Source organism: Myxine glutinosa, chromosome 5 (genome assembly GCF_964187855.1).
Source record: "Myxine glutinosa chromosome 5, kmMyxGlut1.1, whole genome shotgun sequence".
In the NCBI taxonomy this organism is placed as follows: Eukaryota; Metazoa; Chordata; class Myxini; order Myxiniformes; family Myxinidae; genus Myxine; species Myxine glutinosa.
The window spans coordinates 58,655,331-58,676,290 of record NC_136265.1 but is presented as its reverse complement, the minus strand read 5'-3'; the positions used below and the strand labels follow the sequence as shown (position 1 = coordinate 58,676,290).

The following is a 20,960-nucleotide window of genomic DNA, read 5'->3' as shown; positions in this document are numbered from 1 at the left end:
TAAATAAAGCAAAGCAAAATGACACTGCGGCAATGCCTTTTGAAACAACGTAACGCTTTTTTGATGCGATTGTGCCCAACCTGGCCACCACCACCTGGCCACCACCTGGCCTCGCATCTGCAGAAGGTTTTACAAGATACACCCTCACCATATCCCCTCACTATATTGTTCTGTCGATCCTGTAGTTGTCATGTCAACCCTGTAGTGAACACCTCAGGGTGAAGGATGGCCAAAACGAGCTTTAAATTCCGAGGCGTACAAGCTGAACGTGGCTGATTATCTCTTTGGCACATGCGGGGGAGGACCCGAGGCCTTAAATGAACGGACAAGAAACACACTGGGTTTTATTCCTCGACCCACAAACAAATAAACGAACAAGACAGGCATGACAAAGAAATGCAATCAATACGGAGTTTATTTAAATAATGCAAAGTAACAGGGAATGTGGGGTAAACCAAAAGTTCTAAACAAGGGTCCTTCCACACAGACTCAAAGATACAAACAAGGGAAAAATAAACGAAAATAAATGTTCAGTGTCATGCAGCCACTTCGCTCCGGTTTCAACGAGGGTTTGGTGTGCTTCACAGGTCCCACGTCCCTGCGGTCCATCGGCCAATGTTTAGGTTTTTGCTAGCCCTCCCGGTGTTGTGGGTGAATGAAGCATTTGTAGCATGGCTTTTTGATGAGTATAAAAATGAAGGGTGAAATTACAAGAGCCCTTTACACACAGGGGTATTATTAACCATAAGCTCTAGCTAAATAACACAACTCCACTCCTCCATATGGAGACACATAAACGCTCATACCCGGACAGTCAGCCGAACTTTATTTACATTGAGGTGGGTTCTTCTTCTTCACTACACTTCACTACACTATTTTTCCCACCTTTTTTACCCAACGCTCTCTCGTGAAATTTCATGGCTATAATGCAGGAGTGGTCAAAGAGAATAAGTCTGGTTATAGAGTGGGTTTGAAGGGTGCAACCATCTGCAGAAGTAGGAGTAAAAAGGTGATGATCAAAAGTGGCCACTTGTTTAACCAGACCGTGGCTAATGTTTGAGACTTTTATTTTTTTAGCAAAGGTGTGTTGTGAACCAGAGATAATAATCCCAGGACACAAATTAAGAGTTCAGATAATTATCTTTATAAGGCAATGGAATGCACACAGCTATTCTGCATCAGCGAGAACACCAAATTGTCATTTCATTATGCACTTCCTCTATCTCCTGACCACCCTGCCTTTTCAGATTCACGTTTTTTTTTTGTTTTTTTTTTTGGCCATTTGTTGTTGACCTCTTTCGGGAAGTCGGAAAATGTCTTTGTCTGTTGGAGACCCCATGCTTTTCTCCCCACTACTAAGAATGATTGTTTTGGTTTCAATTTGCTTGTTTATCCTTTCCTCTATTGTGATGAACTGTTGTCGCATGGTTTCCAGGTGAAGCTCAAGTAGTGAAGTCAGAATCTTTCCAAAACAACCTTCTTCAGGCTTCCCAGGATGCTTTGAGCAATGATCATGTAAAGCAGGAACCGTGTGATTCTCCACCCATGAAGCCAAGCAAATATGCTCAGCTGCTCGTAGGTAAGCCAGGCTCTCAATAGATCACATCACATTGTGTTTACTTGTTTCATTTTCTTTCACAATGAAATAATTTTATTTCAAACCTTTCAGAATAACAGGTCCATTTAAATAGTCTTCACACAAATGGCTTGTTACCTCCGCCACAAAAGGTGGATGGAGGTTGTTTTCACCCCTGTTTGTCCGTCTGTTTGTCCGTTTGTGAACAAGATATTTCAAAAAGTTGTGGACGGATTCGGACGAAATTTGGCAGAGGGGTAGCGTATGTGACAAGGACGAAGTGATTAGATTTTGGTGAAGATTCGGATTCACATCCAGCTGCTAGAATTTTAAAGTGATTCTTCACCATTGGGAGATTGGGCCAAAAACGATACATAGCAGGATATCTCAAAAAGTTATGGACGGATTTGGACGAAACTTTGTGGACTGGTTGTGTGTGTCACAAGGAAGAATCGATTCGATTTTGGTGAAGATCTGAATATGGATTCGGATATGAGAATTCTTTAATTTTTGAAGTGATTCTTCACCATTGAGCGATATGGCCAACCAGGCGGAGGTATGCTCGCTACTGAGTGCTGTTATAGTTTGTGATTGAGACAGGGATACCTGTTTCATTTAAAATACAGGTTGCACAGAAAAATACACATATTCAAGGTCGTTCCATCACACCAGAGAAGTCGAACACAACCAATTTTCACCCCTCTGGATATCTGGATATCTCATTTTAGAACGGATTTTGGACGAAACTTGGTGTACAGGTTGGAAGTGTGCCTTGAACATATTGATTCGATTTTTGTCAAGATCTGGATCCGGATTCAGATCTGAGAATTTTTTCATTGACTTTTGTCGAGGGACAAATTAAATGTCCCAACGTTGTAGATTAATGAAGGTTTAATCTGTAATAAGTTTGTTTGATTTGTCGGATTAAGTTTGTCGGAAAAAAGGCGGTTTGTCGGATTAAGTGTATATCTGTGATCATACAAGGATGATCGTATGTCAAATAGTTGTAGGGATTAAGCTAATTCCCGCATGTGTGAAACCTGTAATCCCAGTGTCCCGTATGGCAACACACTCTTATGCATTAGTTAGCCCTATTAGTACACCACATTAATTAATCCCCCGCCATCACAATGACTGCCATAGCAGGCAAACATCGATCAGGCAGGCCGAGAGCCACGCCCAGGAGGCTCTTGATTGACCGGGGGGGGGGGGGGGGTCAGGGGGGGATGGGGGGTTGGAGGGTGAGGGGGGGGGCGAGCAAAGAGCAGGCCACCAATTGGCAGAGTAGGGAAGGACGTGTGATTGGTCGGGGAAGGGACAGAAAGCTTCCCTGTGATTGAGGGTAAGGAAGGTGAAAGACGTGCCACACTGATTGGCCACCGACCAATGACCCCACGGGCAATCAGTGCGGAAGGCGTGAAAACACCACCAAGAAGCTACGCACTGATTGAAGGAGAAGTGCCAGTGATGTGTGAAGGTGCGAAAGGTCACAAGGAAACAACGCACTGTTTGGGAGAGAGAAGAGAGACCCGCCGAGCAATAAAACGACTCGCTCGTGGACATTTTCTTCTTCTCGTTTTGGCTTCCTTCCTGTTTGGACCCTTTTCTGCCCTCGCTTTCTCTCCCATTTGGACCTCTTCCCTTGCAATCCGCAATTTCCTGCTTGTCGACGGACGTTGGAGCACCGTTGATTCTCCCCCCTGGCGTTCGTGTGCGAGCAAGGCTTGCCACGGGAGCGGGCGAGACCGGGGCGAGCGAGTGGCTCAGTGGCCCAGCAGTGTGTGGAGGGGACCTTATCGAGACCTAGTGGACAAGGGTGCCTTGAGGCCTGCTTGGCGCCGACACCGGAGCCAGTCATTTTGCTGATCATCTTCTGACGTCACTCTCTATCTCTCCCAATCAGTGCGTTGTTTATTCGTCACCTTTCGCGCCTTCCGCACTGATTGGCCGTGGTGTCATCGGTTGGTGGCCAATCAGTGTGTCGCTCCTTCACCTTCCTTACCCCCTATCACGGGGAAGCTTTTTGTCCCTTCTCCGACCAATCACACGTCCTTCCCTGCTCTGCCAATCGGTGGCCTGCTCTTTGCTTGCCCCTCCCCTGGCCAATCACGAGTTCTCCCTGGACGTGGCTCTCAGCCTGCCTGGTCGATGTTTGCCTGCTATGGCAGCTGGTGACGTGGCTGACTACGGCCCCATCGGCGGTGCCCCGGACTGGCCTCCTGCCTGTTCTTCCTGTAAGTTTTATCGTCTTGTGGCGGAGGGGGATTTAATTAATGGTGTGTGTTACGGATTCGTCACTTCCGTTGTTGTGGTTTTCATCCACTGTAAACATTTTTGATTCCATGTACTATTATTGTTGTCGTTTAAGGGAAATAGAGATTACTATTTTCAAAAGGTAAAAAAGTTCATGTTTTAAATGAAACCGGAACCGGACAACGATGAAGAGGAAGAGGAGGAAGCGAAGGCGGAGCGAGTAAGTCGGACAAGAAGCCGAGCTGCTTCAAGGTCCTGAGCGAACGTTGGCGAACGAGGGTCACGTGCGAACTTTGGGTTTCCTGGGAAAGGGATTCCTGCGACAGAGTTGTTTTCGCTGTGACAGATAGACCTGCGTGGCGGGTTTTGCGGTTGATTCCGATGAGAATCATTGGAGTGCCGTTATGCCACGAGAACGGGCCGTCGTCCATTTTTACCTCGCGCAGGATTTGCGCTTCGCTCAAGATTTTTTACTTCGCTTCAACCATTTTCACCGCATTCAGACGTTAATCTGGTGTGTGTGTGTAATGTGGCTTTTGAGTGGGAAATCTGCGGTTCGCCGATTGGGAGCCGTGGAACGTCCATACCCGAGGGTGTGATTTCCCGGTCGCCTTGAGGGCGCCTTTGCGCAGCTTTGGCAGCGTGACTGTGACTGTCATCCGAACGGGATTCTGGTCTCGATTAGACATCGTTCTGACGATCACTGGAGCGGATCGACTTTGGCTTGATGCCGGAATAGAGACATTGGGAATGTTCTTCTTTTCGCTCACTTGGAGCACAGTGAGTTATATTGTACGAACCTGATGGTACCATCATAGGAAATATATATTGGTTGTACAATTGATTACTATTGTTGTTGTACTGTTATTCTTGTGTGACCTTAATACAATACTTGTTTGTTGGTAATAATTGGTGTGGTTTCACCATTGATCTTTGACATACAGAATAACACATCTTTCTACCGTGACTCCTCTCGGGGCTCGGAGGTACACCGTGACCTGGGTTTGGGGAGGAGCATGTAACAGGTACCCTAATGGATCAAGCTAATGTCTATAAGAGTGCATTGCCATACGGGACACAGGTATGATCACCGAGGTTTCACATACAGGGGAATTATCTTGGTCCTTATTCTACCTATCACCGGATAATCCTCGTATGATCACAGGTACACACTTGATCCGACAAACTGGGCTAACATAACTTATTACATCGAGATTGTTCTAACTCGACAGACGAAGCATGATACCTATGCAGATCTACCTTAATCTATGTATTCCCCTACCCAAAATTCAAAACAATATATACGTTTTTATATCGGTCTGGTGTGAGTTTATAGTTCACGATACAGACTCCGACACCACAAAGACCGTTCGGAGGTAGGTGTTGATCATATGGTCCTATTTCCCGTTTTTCCCTACCCCCCTTTGGTGTGGAGAGTGTGTTTCGTTATTTACAAGGGGCTGTGTCTTATTTTCATATGTGAGAGAAAGGTGAATGCGAGTGTCAACATCGTGTGAATATGGGTGTTGGTGCACATGTTGTTTAGGTGCAGGTGTATGGTTGTGCATCATGTGGGTGAAATAGGTATCACTGTTGCTAGGCAGCAAGTGTAATTACGCTTCATGTTGGAGAGAAGTGCGGTGTTTAGCAGCATGTCTTTCAATCTTCACAGCAATCAAAATCGAGGAAATAGTGAAAACGCACGTAAAAATCAGCAGAAACCATGAAATTGCATAAAAGCAAGTTAGCTCCCTGCTGGGTCGTCACCGCCGCCCCTCGTTCGTTCTCTTGCAGCGGGAGCCATGGATCCAGGTTGTTTTGCCTTGTAATTTCAAGGCGGTATGCGTCGTGAGTAGCACTTGGTGTGGCCCGACCACCCCTATTGCAGGGCACTTTAAAGTTTTTAATGTAAACAAAGTCCCCAGGTTTGAAAGAGTGGCACTTGTTCTTGGCAGGTTCCAGTAAAGCATCCTGCACCTGGAAATGGATCATCTCCACAGTTTTTGTCAATGCGATCCAGAAGGCGTACATCATGTCTGTCTCGGTCTGTCTCCCAACCTACACACGTTAAAGGACACATCCTGGATTGGTTAGTGCACAGATGTGATGATCAGTTGGTGCAGTCCACGTCAGTGACCTGTGCTATCGCCTCGGACCACTTCTGTGTCACCAGCCACCTTAGTATTGCTGTTCCTCGTCTTCAGCCCACCATCATCACCGCCCGCAACATTCGTGCCATCGACCGTTCCGCCTTTAAAGAGGACCTTCACACCCGTCTCTCTGGCCGTTCCTATGTCACTGCAGAAGACCTCGACTGTTGCCTCCGCACAGCATTGGACTGTCATGCTCCAGCGACACGGCGCGCCGTTCCCAGACGCAGGAGTACTCCGTGGTTCAGCGCAGTCAGCGACAAAGTCAGGGCTGCCAAAAAGGAACGACGACGTGCCGAGAGACAGTGGCTGAAGACTGGCCTCACAGTCCATAAACAGTTGTATAACATAGCTAAAAGACTCGTCATAAAAATCATTCTGAAAGCAAAAACGTCATATATTTCTGATCGGATTACTAGGAGCTCCTTCTGCAAGCAACTGTTCAGCATTACCAACCGCCTGTTTGCCACCAAAAATAAATCCATTCTTCCCACTGTATTTCCTCAAAACGAACTACCCCAATGCTTCCTGCATTTCTTTCACAATAAAATTCAGTCAACAAGAAACAATCTTGACAAGCAGTCACTCCTTTCCTTTAATGATGCTGAACACTGCTTTCACGGATGACCTCTTAGTTCGTTTACTCCTGTTACTGAGGAAATTGTCAAATGTACAATCCTCAAGTCAAACACAAAAACATGTGATCTTGACCCCCTTCCCACCGATTTGTTTATTGAGTGTTTGGACACCCTCCTCCCATTTATTACTGCAGTTATCAATGATTCTCTGACTACGGGTTCATTTCCGCTTCTCTTTAAGCAAGCTCTTGTTAAACCACTTCTTAAAAAGCCCACCCTTGACCTTAACGACATGAAAAATTACCGTCCTATCTCCAACCTGTCTTTCCTGTCAAAGATCACAGAAAGAATTGTGCTATCACAGATGAATGACCATCTAGTTTCAAAGAATCTTTTCAATTCTCGCCAGTCAGCATATAGACCAGGCCAGAGCACCGAGACCGCTCTCCTAAGAATAACCAATGATCTTCTGACCTCTCTTGACTGTGGTAAGGTTTCCGTTCTTGCTCTTTTGGACTTGTCTGCCGCCTTTGACATGATTGACCATAGTGTCTTAATTCGTCGTCTTGAAATCACATTTGGTATAACTGGTACTCCCCTTTCTTGGCTGATGTCCTATCTTACTGATAGAGTGCAAACAGTTGTTGTCAATGGCCAGAAATCAGCCCCTTCTCCGCTTTCCTTTGGCGTTCCCCAGGGCTCAGTTCTGGGACCTATCCTCTTTCTTTTGTACACTCAGCCTCTATTTGATCTTGTTGCCAGACATTCAGTTGATCACCACGCCTTTGCGGACGACAATCAGCTGTACAAAGGAAGCACGATTCAACAAATCATGCCCACTGTTGAAGTGTTAGAAGGCTGTATTGCCGACGTGAAGGCATGGATGACCCAAAACAAACTTCAGCTGAACGATGCTAAAACAGAGTCTATGATTGCAAGATCGCACAGATGTCCTCTACAATGTTCACTTCCTACCACTATTCATGTTGGTGAAACCGATATAAACTTTGTTTCGTCAGCCAAGAATCTTGGTGTGGTTTTCGACTGTAACATGACATTTTCCAAGCAAGTACTTCAAACTTGCAAATCAGCATACTTTCAGCTGCGAAAGATTGCATCCATTCGCCACTTTCTTACTCCTCAAGCTGCTCTAACACTGGTCTGTGCCCTTGTCCTCTCAAGGCTAGACTATTGTAATTATTTGTATGCTGGCTGCCCTCAGTTTCTCTTGGATAAGTTACAAAAGGTTGAAAACTCTGCCGCTCGTCTTGTCTGTAAGGCGAAGAAGTCTGACCATGTTACTCCGCTTCTTGAATCTTTACACTGGCTGCCTGTCTCTGCTCGTGTGCAATACAAAATTTGCACACTATGTTATAAATCATTGTGTGGAACGGGACCTCACTATCTCTCCGATTTGCTCACTCTCTATGAACCTCGGCGATGGCTTCGTTCAAGCGATGACTCTATGACCTTAGAGCCGCCGCGCACCAGCACCAAGTCGTTTGGCGAGAAATCCTTTTCCTTTGCTGCACCTCTGCTCTGGAATGACTTTCCTTCCTCTGTTCGACATGTTGACTCTCTTCCTGCCTTTAAAACCTCCCTCAAAACCTATCTGTTTCACAAGTCTTTCAAAGTTTAAGTCCTGTTTTCCCTTTGGTTTGAGGTGGGAGAGATCGAGAGTATGTCTGTGTACATGTGTGGGGGAGGGAGGGGAGGAGGAGGGGGAGTACACATATGTGGGTTTTGAATGGGGAGGGAGAGGAATAGGGCAAGAGTGAAGGTGTGTATGTGTGTGCGGTGTGTGTGCGTTCGCATGCTCATGTAAAGCGCCATGAGGGTCGTTTAGTCTGCTTGATGGGGCTATATAAGACTCCTTTATTATTATTATTATTATTATTATTATTATTATTATTATTATTATTATTATTATGTCATCCATTTGGTGTATGTCCATTTCCTTGATAATTAGGGAAGGTGAGTAGGGTACCCGCATTGGCCTTCCCATGAAGATTTTGTGTGGGGCCATGCCCGTTATTCTGTTTGGCATGGCTCTTATGGCCATTAGTGCTCGTGGTATGGCGTCTGGCCATATGAGATTGGTCTCTGCACAAATTTTGGCCAATTTGTTCTTTGGCAGACCATTCTGGTGTTCTGCTGCCCCTGCCGACTGTGGGTGGTACGGACAATGAAAATGTAGCTTTATCTGCATCGCTTTATACAGTTCCTGGACAATTTGTACTGTGAAGTGTGTTCCTTAGTCAGAAGAAATTTTGCAAGGGACCCCGAAACGACAGATGAAGTCTTTAAGCAAAAATTTCACGAACCGCTTGGCCTTGCCATCTACAGCAACAGCTATTGTAACAGACTTCTCCACATTCAATTCCAATCCAGCTCCAACCAGACATTCTTGTACTTTGTCGAATGACCTTTGGAGACCGGGTGATGTCCTTGCACATACGATCAGGTCATCGGCAAATGCCAGAGCTTGCACCAATGTTGTTCCCAATCGCACCCCCACTCCCTCTGGGATATTTCTGAGTACTTGGTCCAACACCGCGTTGAACACTGCGTTGCACTTCCGGTCCCTCGAGGAAGGAGCAAGGAGGCTTGCTTCGATCTCTCCACAACATCGAAGTTTGAGTATATTCCCATTCGTCTTTGTCGAGTTTCCACTGGTTATTTTATTGCGTGTGTTATTGTGTGTCTCGTTTGTTTTGTAATTATTGCAAACTTGTGTGTAATTAGTCGTTTTTTGTCGCACCTCGTGCATGGGGCTCCCTCTGCCCCCGTCGGTATTTTGTGAATACAGACTTTCCTCGAGTTACGATGAGGTTACGTTGCGACAAGCAGGTCATAAGTCGAAGTAGTTGTCAGTCGAATTGCCTCTCAAGGACTTATTATACAGGGTCAGGGAGGTGTGACGATTTTCAGAAAACTCGTACACAGTTATTTTTAGTCGAATTTCAATTTTTTTTTTTTTTAAAGACTACATATATAATGCCATGTAATACACTGTAACAAAGACATTTAAAAAATGTAATTCATGTTTGAAAAATGACATCATCTAAATGGCGGCCGTTCTTGTCCAAGCATTCTTGCAGACGCGCGGAAAAGTTGTCCATAGACCTTTCAACCATGGCAAGTGGAATAGCTCGAATTTCTCTGGTGATGGCATCTGAAAGGGTCTCAAGAGTGCATGGTTTTTCAATGTAAACCTTAGCTTTCAGGTAACCCCATAAAAATAGTCACAGGGTGAAAGATCTGGCGATCGAGGGGGCCACTCCACATCCCCACGGATTGAAATGAGGTGCCCTGGAAAATGTTCTCTTAATAAGGCCATTGATTCTCTTGAGGTATGGCAAGTAGCCCCATCTTGCTGAAACCAAATTGTAGGGAGGTCAATGCGATGTCGTCTCAATTCAGGCAGTAAGAACTCGCGCAACATCGTAACATAACGTTGTGAGTTGACTGTCACAGTGCGCGACTGACATCCGTAGAGCGCGAGCGTGCCGTACCGCTGACTGACGAGGGCTGGCCTCCACAGCTTGTCGAACCCTTTCGATGTTTTCCGGGGTCCTAACGGTTCGATCACCTCCCCGAGCTGCTCCCGGCCTCACAGATCCAGTTGTCCTGAAGTTTTTTACCCACTTCAATATTGTGTTTCGAGACGGAACGGCACCACGTCGACCAACATTGAAGTGAGTACGAAATCTGTGCTGTGTAAGCACCACCGAACTACCCGTTTGAATAAATGTCTCAACAACAAAGACGCGATGTTCAATCGTCCACAGCTCCATGGCTACTGAAATGGCGCCTAACAACGAGTAACCAACAGCCATCACCATCACGCAAGCGCTAGACCCCCCACTTGCATTGTTATACCCAATTCAAACATGAATTACATTTTTTAAATGTCTTTGTTAGTGTATTAAATGGCATTATATATGTTGTCTTAAAAAAAAAAAAAATTGAAATTCGACTAAAAATAACTGTGTACGAGTTTTCTGAAAATCGTCACACCTCCCTGACGGACCCTGTATATTACTTATTACATATTTCCAAGTCCGTATTCCGCCATAGCATCATTGGTTAAATGTCATACAGCCTAAATCCCACAATCCAATCCAATCCATACACTACAATAAGTAAAATAAATAAAAGGGTTGAAATAAAAGACTTTATGACATTACAATGCGTTTTACTGTACAAAAAAAAGCTTACAAAAATACAGGTACATAATGAGGTACCGAAATAATGTGGCACTGCAATAAGAATTGATAAAGTACCCTATAACAAACACAAACCAGTCCTTTAAATAAGATGGCAGGTCATCCATCAGTGGTGAGGCAGAGGACAGAGAAGGTGCATTCCAGGATCGCCTTCCTCTTCACTCGTCAATAAGCCGAGATATTGTATAAACCGTGAGCATACAGGTAAGGTTGAGGAACAATTATGGGGGAAAAAGCACCTTCTTTGGAGTTTCCCGATGGAGATGCTTCCTCGATGGAGGTTAAACCATTGTTTGATGTTGGAGAAATGTTACACTCAGTCGTTCACCAAAGTTCTATCAGTAATCCAGTTATCCCTACCTTCACTGTTTGAGCTTGACAGAGATGTATGCTTACAGTAAAATACGATGTGTCACATTTGAAAATAAATCACAGGCCTACCTGCATGACATGAAAATTATTCGCATCATCTACACTTTCGACCCGAGTGCTCTCGCCCTGGCGTAGAAAAGCACAAGCTGATGGTTCTCTGTCCAACTGCCTAAGTCACGTGAGATGGCGGCCGCGCTTTTACCGTTCTCGAGCTGCACGTTTATTTTCATCTTTAACTCCAGGTCGATCGCCTTCCTCTTCTTTTTCTCTGATCCATCAGTGGATGCACTCTTCCTCTTGCAAGACATGATGATGGCAGAACGGCATACACACACTTATAGGCGATGGAGCGTAAGGGATGTTGTCAGCGAGAGGCACAAGGAGCAACTGAGATTTTTGTGACGGTCGTACGTGCGAGTCGTCGTAAGTCGCCTACGTCGTAACTCGAGGAGAGTCTGTATAAGTTCTTTCCTTTGTAGCGGGGCGGCTTAGCCCAAATATTCAAAAGAATTGTGCATTTTGTGATACAAGCACCAAATTTGGCACAAATGTACATTAATATGTTGCGAACATTTTCAGATATTGGGCCACTTGAAATTCTCTCTTTATGTCCGCCATATTGGATTTCAAAATGGCCGCCACTTGAAATCTACATTTGCTATTATCTCTGGACGTAATGCAGCTATTGACTTGATTCTGGTATCTAAATGTATGTTTTTGGGGGCAAGGAATCCAATGGTACCAATTTCAACTTAATATTATCTATCACAGTCTGTTATATAATTTTATTTGGAAATTATCTAGGCAAATATTGGATTCAACACAATACTTTGAAAAGAATGTCTTAGTTCTGTAAATATAAATAAATAAAAAAACTATACTAAATCACTAGTAACAACTCAGACAAGCTCATATATATACTGGCAGTCTAAAATATAAATTCATATCCCATTAGGAAACAAAGTGACCCATTCATTTGTGTTTTTCATATGCATATTTTATGTAACATTACATTCATATTGTCAATAAATACCAAACATGCATAATCCCCTTTTCCTAGACCCTTTAAGCCATCTTTTGTGTTTCTAGAGTACAGAAATTTCTTGTATAGGCTTCCATCTGTCTTGTTTCCTTAACAATGCACTGTAGCATGTCTTTAACAATGTTTACAAACATGACTCCACTACATGTCTTTAATCACAGCCCTGACCCAAATAAAAGAGTAGAGAGGCTGCATGTGTGTTGACCCACATCAACTGTGTTCTTTGTGTGTGGCTGTGTTTAAATCACCTTGTGACTCCACATAAATGAGTTAATTACATACAATCTGGGCTCAGCTAGACAACATTGTGTGGTCAGCAATGAAGACGAGAGTCTGAATTACATGTATGCAAAATACCTTGTGAACCAGTGAAGCAAATACACGGGTAAGCATGAATTAAATCTAGGGCATGATATAATTTCCATGATGTTTACCTCTGCACTCAATGGTGGAAGGAGGTAATGTTTTGATCCCAGCTTGTCTGTATGTCTGTTTGTCTGTTAGTCCACAAAATTCCAGACAAAGCTTGTAGTAGTGGTAGTTGTAGTGGTAGTGGTGATAACAGAAATTGTTATATAGAACTGAACTTATATTATTATTATATGCAGAAAATAACTTCATTTCTATATGCCCTGCAGTGGACAGGTTAATTGGTTTATGCACTGAAGGGGTCACCCTGGTGTGCACTGCTGTGTTCTGCCTCACTGAGTTGTTCAGGTATGATGTACTCAGCACAAGCTTACCTGATACACATGTGTGCTGGCTAAAACCACTTGTCTGGTGGGCACGACAGAGGCAGGTTGTCTAATAGCCAACCTGGTCTTACTTTTTTGGGGTTTATCTGAAATTCTTACTATAAGGCTTTAAATTAGAAATGTTTTATATAAAGTAGTATTTTGAGTGAAGTGTGTATTCCACACTGACAGTTTTGACATGTTCTGAATTTAACACGAAGGCTGTAATTAGCAGAACGGGGTATGTCTGGAAAATGTACTGTCCAACCTAATAAGAGTTTAGACTGATTTATATTTAAATCTTGGCTGTGTAAATATTGTAAGAATTGGCAGTGGACGCACCCATTCCTCGTAACAAGCTGAAGGTGTTCAGCACTTCCACTCCAAGAAGCCAGAGCAAAGGTCAGCAACAGCTCGCCTCCATCAAGAATGACCGTGAACTCTTCGCACGCCTGTACATTGGCTGCCAGACGAGGGATGGAAACCTTGAGGAGTTCTTTTGTCACAAGAATCAGGCATGTCCTCCTGCATTGTCTGATGGTGGAAGCCTCTGCACTGGTACCAAGAGTGATCTCCTCACATGCTTGGAAGAAGTCTCCGACGCAAAGACAGAGACTCCTGTCACGACCTGTATTGTGCTTGATGGAGCAGCCATCGTCCAGATGCTGAAGCCGGCTGCATCAAAGACCTTTGAAGAGTATGCACAACAGATCTTCATCCCATATATGTCCACGAAGCTGCAAACAGTGTCACGCCTGGATCTGGTCTGGGATACTTACCTTGCTGATTCACTGAAAGGTAGTACACGTGCAAAGCGGGGACAAGGTGTGCGGAGACGTGTGGTGGCTGCCGCAGCCATACCAGGAAACTGGCAGAACTTCCTATGAGTGGACAGCAACAAGACCGAGCTGTTCAGGTTCCTCTCAGCAGCTCTCATGGAATGGTTTGACCAGGAGGACAAGCAACTCGTCATTACTGATGGAGAGGCAGTGCTCAGCAAGCCACTACTGCCAGATCTGACCTCACTCGCCCCATGTAACCATGAAGAGGCTGACAGTCGGATGTTGCTGCATGCATCTCACGCAGTCCAGCATGGACACCATGCAATACTCATCCGGACTGTAGACACCGATGTTGTGGTGCTGGCAGTGTCCCTGGCACAGGAGTTGCAACCAGAAGACAAACTGTGGCTGGCATTCGGAACAGGCCAGAGTTTCCGATACCTAGCAGCACACGAAATAGCAGCTGGATTGGGACGAGAGAAGGCTCGTGCACTGCCAATGTTCCACGCTCTAACTGGATGCGACACTGTGTCTAGTTTTCATAGACATGGCAAGAACACTGCGTGGGCAGTCTGGACGGTACTGCCAGAACTCACTGAGGCGCTGCTGCTGCTGTCCTCTGCACCTCGTGACATACCAGACGATGCAATGCGCATCATCGAGAGGTTCGTGATCCTGTTGTATGATCGAACCAGCAAATGCACAGACATTGACAAGGCCAGGAGGAAACTCTTCGCAAGGAAGAACAATGTGCAGCTCATCCCTCCAACGAAGGCAGCTCTGGAGGAACATGTCAAGAGGGCAGTGTATCAAGGTGGACATGTGTGGGGTCAGATACTGCTGCCAGCACCAGAGCTCCCTCCACCAACCAACTGGGGTTGGTCAAGGACTGGAGAAGGACAGTACACACCTTACTGGACCAGGCTAACTGAAGCAGCTCACAGCTGCATTGAGCTGGTTTCTTGCAAGTGCAAGAAAGGGTGTGTGAGGCGCTGCAAGTGCAAAAAGGCTGCCCTTCAGTGCACAGCCCTCTGTGTGTGTGAAGGGGACTGCACATGACGATGAGTCAACAACATACATGTACTTGTGGCAATGCTGAACTTGTTAACATGACACTGTTTATGTACACGTATCTTCAGTACCGGTATATACCTAGCCTCAGATACCAGTACACCTAGCCTCAAATACTAGACCATGTAGCAATGTAGCATGTCAGCATTATACCTAAGACATTTACAGAACTAAGACATTCTTTTCAAAGTATTGTGTTGAATCCAATATTTGCCTAGATAATTTCCAAATAAAATTATATAACAGACTGTGATAGATAATATTAAGTTGAAATTGGTACCATTGGATTCCTTGCCCCCAAAAACATACATTTAGATACCAGAATCAAGTCAATAGCTGCATTACGTCCAGAGATAATAGCAAATGTAGATTTCAAGTGGCGGCCATTTTGAAATCCAATATGGCGGACATAAAGAGAGAATTTCAAGTGGCCCAATATCTGAAAATGTTCGCAACATATTAATGTACATTTGTGCCAAATTTGGTGCTTGTATCACAAAATGCACAACAGGTTTGCTATGCTGCTACACTATTGCTCTATTTGCTTGTTTCTTTGATTTTCTATTCCCCCCCTACCTCCCACGAACATCTTACCCTTTGTCAAACGTTTTAAATACAAAAAAAACAAAAAAACATTTGCTTTATTAATTCTTTCTCTCATCGCTGACACGTGCTTGTTCTCTCGCCCCCTCGTCTCACCTTGTGCCCCGCCCCCTTTCTCTCCTATTTATCCAGCCTTTCCAACTCGTTTCCTCCATACTCACTCAACCTTTTCTCCTTCTTTCTCAAATCCACATCCTCACTTAGGGACTTTTCCCAGATTGTTTTTCACGGTTTTGTTTAAATATTATTTAAATATGTTTAAACTTTCCCCTGTAGTTTTATTCAGTGGTTTATTATACCACTCTGTTTTTCTTCCTATTTAAAAGGCTTTTTTTTTCAATTTCCTCTTCAAATCATTCCACTTCAAAAAAAATTCAACCTCCACCTCCTCCAACCTTCTACTTTCCTCTACCCCCCGTCCCCCTCAAAAAACCCTTCACTGTGCCACATCCCATCACCATCAAACCTTTTGCCCTCCTCATTCTTCCCTTTCTCCTAACTCTTCTGCAATCTCTAACACACTATTAACAGCTCTCCCTACCTCCCCCTCTCACCCTTCATCTTGCCCTACACCTCCCCTCCCCTGTCCTGCACCCGATGCTCCTCCTCCCTCTTCCTTAACGGTATGGACCTCAAACATCCAGGGCCTTCGCTCAAACCTCATCGATCTCTCCATACAGGTTGCTTCTGACAAGCCAGACTTTATCTGCTGAACAGCAACTTTCCTCCTTCAAGATGTCTCTGATTCCTTAATATCTCTTCCTGGTTACTCCCTCCTCCAGTATGATAGTCCTGAGCCTAGTCCTGGTGGTGGGGTTGCTATCTTTATCAAAAACTCTCTTCCTCACTCTCCTTGCACTGCCCTCTATCCACCCTACCCCCAGGAGTACCTCTGGCTTCGGCTTCTTCTCCGTTCCCACCTTTTTGTCCCCCGTCGCACCGCGGAGCGAAAGGGGGACTTTGGTTTTCCCCTCCGTCCATACGTACGTGTGTGCATGCGTGCGTAAGCGAAGGACCGCATTCGAATTTGGTGTGTGGGTGCAACCCATGTCAAAATTCAAGATGGCCGCCGCCATGTATGTCTGAACATTGTGAGCGGAATATCTTGAAAAATAAGCGAAGTACCAACTTCTAATTTGGTGTTTGGGTGTATCTAGGCACAAGGAAGAAAGCCATTGAAAATTGGGTCGCCACGTCAAAATCCAAGATGGCCACCACCATATATATGTCTGAACCTTATGAGCGAACAATGTTGAAGAATAAGCGAAGTACCAACTTCTAATCTGGTATGTGGGTGTATCTAGGCATAAGAAAGAACCGTATTGAAAATTGGGTCGCCACATCAAAATCCAAGATGGCCACCGCCATGTATGTCTGAACTTGTGAGCGGAATATCTTGAAAAATCAGCGAAGTACCAACTTCTAATCTGGTGTGTGGGTGTATCTTGGCAAAAGGAAGAACGCTATTGAAAATTGGGTCGCCAGGTCAAAATCCAATATGGCCACCGCCATGTATGCCTGAACCTTGTGAGCGAAATATCTTGAAAAATAAGCGAAGTACCAACTTCTAATCTGGTGTGTGGGTGTATCTCGGCATAAGGAAGAACGCTATTGAAAATTGGGTCGCCACGTCAAAATCCAAGATGGCCGCCTCCATGTATGTCTGAACCTTGTGAGCGAAATATCATATCATAGCATGTTTTCTGCGTCTTCCACTTTGTCAACTCACATCACTTCCCCGTCGGGGGACCTAGGCGTAACGCTTTTGTTCATATGTGTTTTGTACCATCCTCCAAACAGTGATGACACCATTTACATTTCGCTGTCTGACAATATGGACCAACTTCTATCCACTCATCCCAACTCTCTCTTCCTCATGTGTGGCGACTTCAACTGTCATCATGCCAGCTGGCTGGGTGTGGGTACCTCTTGTTGTAAGAACCAGAGTTACAACATTGGCTCAGTTCATGAGGTTAATCGAAATAGATCCCTAGCAATACCTGTAAGAAAACCAGCGAACATCATATCGATATTCAGCATTCATCTGGATCAGTAATGGGCTCACACATGAGCACGAGCAAGCCTCGAACAAAGTGATTGTACGTACCATCTATTTAAGCACCTACGTAACATACAGTAAATGTCACAGGAATGATCATTGCGCTGGATGTCCGAATTCTTATAACTGCCGCGCAGTGGACAGAAGTTGCATTGTCACCTGGGTTCAGATTTAGTCACAATTTCACGACACCTCTCTCACCAGCCATGGCATCTCAGCAAAGGACTTCTGCGACTCATTGGGACTGACACAATCTGTCAATTTCCCGACCCGGATCGGTCAACGGAGCATCTTCTCTTCAAGACTTGGTTATGACAAACCTTCCTGCAAATGGCTAATGCTCTTCTTCTGCTCCAATCGGTTCTTCTGATCATGTGCTTGGTAAAGTGGATATCTCTCTGGCCATTCTCAGAGCCTCCTCAGCATCGACGAGTGTGGTATTTCACTCAGGCTGACTGGCATGGTCTTCAAGCAGCCATCAATCATCTGGACTGGTCTCCCATCTCTATTGCCTCTGACTTCAACTCTTCCTGGGAATACTTCCAAAGTAAACTGCTCTCTTTCATGCACAGATTTATCCCATCTCGTCTTCAGTTGTCATACCCTTCCTCCCATCCATGGCACACTGAATCTTGTGGTGAGGCAGTTGCCCTGAAACAACTTGCCTTTGCCTCTTGGAAGGCTAATCCAACTGAAGGCAAATTCAGTTCCTTCCACCAAGCTCAGAACAAGTGTGTGTCTACCATCAGGAAAGCCAGAAAACAATATCTCTCTACTCTCAAGACTGACCTCTCAAACCTGTCTCTCTCTTACAAATCCTAGTTTCATCTGGTCAAATCTGTTCTTGGTGTTTGTTCCCCCTCCACCCCCTCCCTTACCTCAAATGGCTATCAAATCTCAGTTTGGCTTCCCGAAGACGTCAGAAATCCTCTCTCTCCCGCCAGAGGGCGCCAAATTCATGGACAACGCCATATGCATAGCGCAAGTCTGTGCAAATAGTTACTTCCTGGTTTTCTGCTAAGCAACAAGCTCTGGTGAAAGAGAAAATCTCTGCCTGCTGGGCTGAATAAGTGCCTGGTAATTTTCCACTCTCCCACGTCTCGCAATCCGTACACACTGCGCATACTGTTCATAGTGAACCGTCGAATGGTCTTGATGATGATCTGTCGACATACAGTACCAAATCTGCATTCGGAAGTGGGACGTCCTTCAGACCAATGCGCAGTGACAGCACATGCACCACTATCTCAGCACAGTCATTGGGTTCGCCATCTTCAGCTGTTGGCAACAATGACGCAGGTTTAAATGTCAGGCAACGCTGGATGCTAAGGTTTGACAGCGTTAGTAGTACTATCTCGTATGATGTCACCCGTGATGCTGAAAGATGTTGTGTTCCTGCTCTCAGGAGGACTGTTGTGACTGCGTTCTCAACGAGGAGGATTAATGGGTGGCCCAGGACTATCGTAGCTGTGGCTTCGACTGCGCACAAAGCTGCCGCCACCGCTCATAAGCAGGTCAGAAACCCTCGTGCTACCAGATCCAACCTGGTGCCATGGTATGCTACCGGGCACATTTTTTCCCCATGTTTTTGTGTCAATATGGACTGAGCAAAGCCTCCTGTCTCATGTGAGTGGAGGAAGAAAGGTTTCCCATAATCTGGCAGTCCTCGGGCTGGCACTGATGCAAGAGCATTCTTCAGTGTCGTGAAAGCTTGCTCCGCCACCTGCATTCACTCCAAAGGGTTTGGGCGGCTCGTCAAACGAATGTCCAACAGAGGGCACGCTAATAATGCATAATCGACTGGTGACAATAACCCGTGCTTCCCAGAAAAGATGTCATCTGCTTAATGGTCGTTGGTTTTGGGAGTGCTCATATAGCCGTCACCGATTCAGGGCAAAAACGTATCATAGGTTCTCTCAGAATATGTCCCAGGTAGCTCACCTCTTTCTTGCAGAACTGCAGTTTGTCCTTCGAAGCTTTGTGACCTTCTCTGCTAACGCTGTCAGTAGCACAAGTGTCCTGCTCACACACTTCCTTTGAGACAGAGCATATCAGGAGGTCATCAACGTACTGTACCATCACTGAGTCTCCTGGGAATTCAACATCACTCAGGTCTTCATGTGGAGCACGTGAGAACAAAGTTCGGCTCTCTGTGTACCATTGTGGCAAAACAGCCCATGTATATTGCTGACCTCTGCACATGAATGCAAAGCAATAGTGGGAGTCCTCATGTACAAGTACGGATACGAACGCTGAACACAAGTCCAGTTCAGAGTAGAGCTTTGTATTACATGGGATGCTTGAAAGTATAGTGATCGGGTTCGGGACCACCGGGCAAGCTGGTATTACGCAATTATTTATCGCTTGCAAATCTTGCACAAACTGCCATGCCTCCTTGCCGGGTTTCTTCATGGGCAGAATAGGCATGTTACACGCACTAACAGAGCAAACTATGGCCCCTTGATCCAACAAAGATTGAATGACCGGTGCTACACCGGCTCTGGCGTATGGTCGCAACGGATATTGACGTTTTTGAGGCAATGGCTTTGATTCATCCACCATAATCCTGACAGGCATCACGCTTTTGATTCGTCCTACGTCATTTGGGTGCGTTGTCCACAAGCAAGGTGGTACCTGATCGAGTGGATCACGCGTACATTCGGCGTTGGGGCTGAGTGGGTACACGCCAATACTAGCAGGTGGTACGTCGTTCACCACAAAGGTGGAGGGGGTCACCTTCTCGTTCAACTGCCAGCAAAATCCACCCCCATTCAAGTCATAGAGCAGTGCTCCTTGAACCTCACTCATGTACACCACATCCACAGTCTTGCAAATTTCTTTTCATTGTCCCGACATCCTCTGCTTCACATCCTTGTAACACCACAAGGGTGATATGTGGGGTCGTAGTCTCTGGCTGATTCCACTCTCTGATTCCACTCTGGCAGTATCTGGCTGTTGCTCGCGCGTTAGACGCACTGACATACCTATTCCCTGTTTTCATTTTTATTTTATATATATATATATATATATATATATATATATATATATATATATGTATATGTATATATATATGTATATGTATATGTATATATATGTATATGTATATGTATATATATATATATATATATATATATATATATATATATGTATATGTATATATATATATATATATGTATATATATATATATATATGTATATATATATATATATGTATATGTATATATATATATATATATGTATATATATATATATGTATATGTATATATATATATATGTATATGTATATATATATATATATATGTATATGTATATATATGTATATGTATATATATATGTATATGTATATATATGTATATATATGTATATGTATATATATATATATATATATATATATATATATGTATATGTATATATGTATATGTATATATATATATATATATGTATATATATGTATATATATATATGTATATAACCAGAAGTAACCAGAAGGACAACCATCACTGCAACACTC

At 44.5% G+C, this 20,960-nt stretch overlaps 1 protein-coding gene across 1 annotated transcript in view; it reads left to right on the top strand.

Annotated features, from left to right (window-relative positions):
• LOC144892280 (uncharacterized) overlaps positions 1-20,960 on the top strand; it is an 80,377-nt gene that overhangs the window by 37,671 nt on the left and 21,746 nt on the right. Inside the window, exon 5 of the mRNA XM_078778099.1 lies at positions 1,436-1,579. Within this exon, the coding sequence (XP_078634225.1) occupies positions 1,436-1,579 (144 nt within the window). The remainder of the gene's footprint in view (positions 1-1,435; positions 1,580-20,960) is intronic.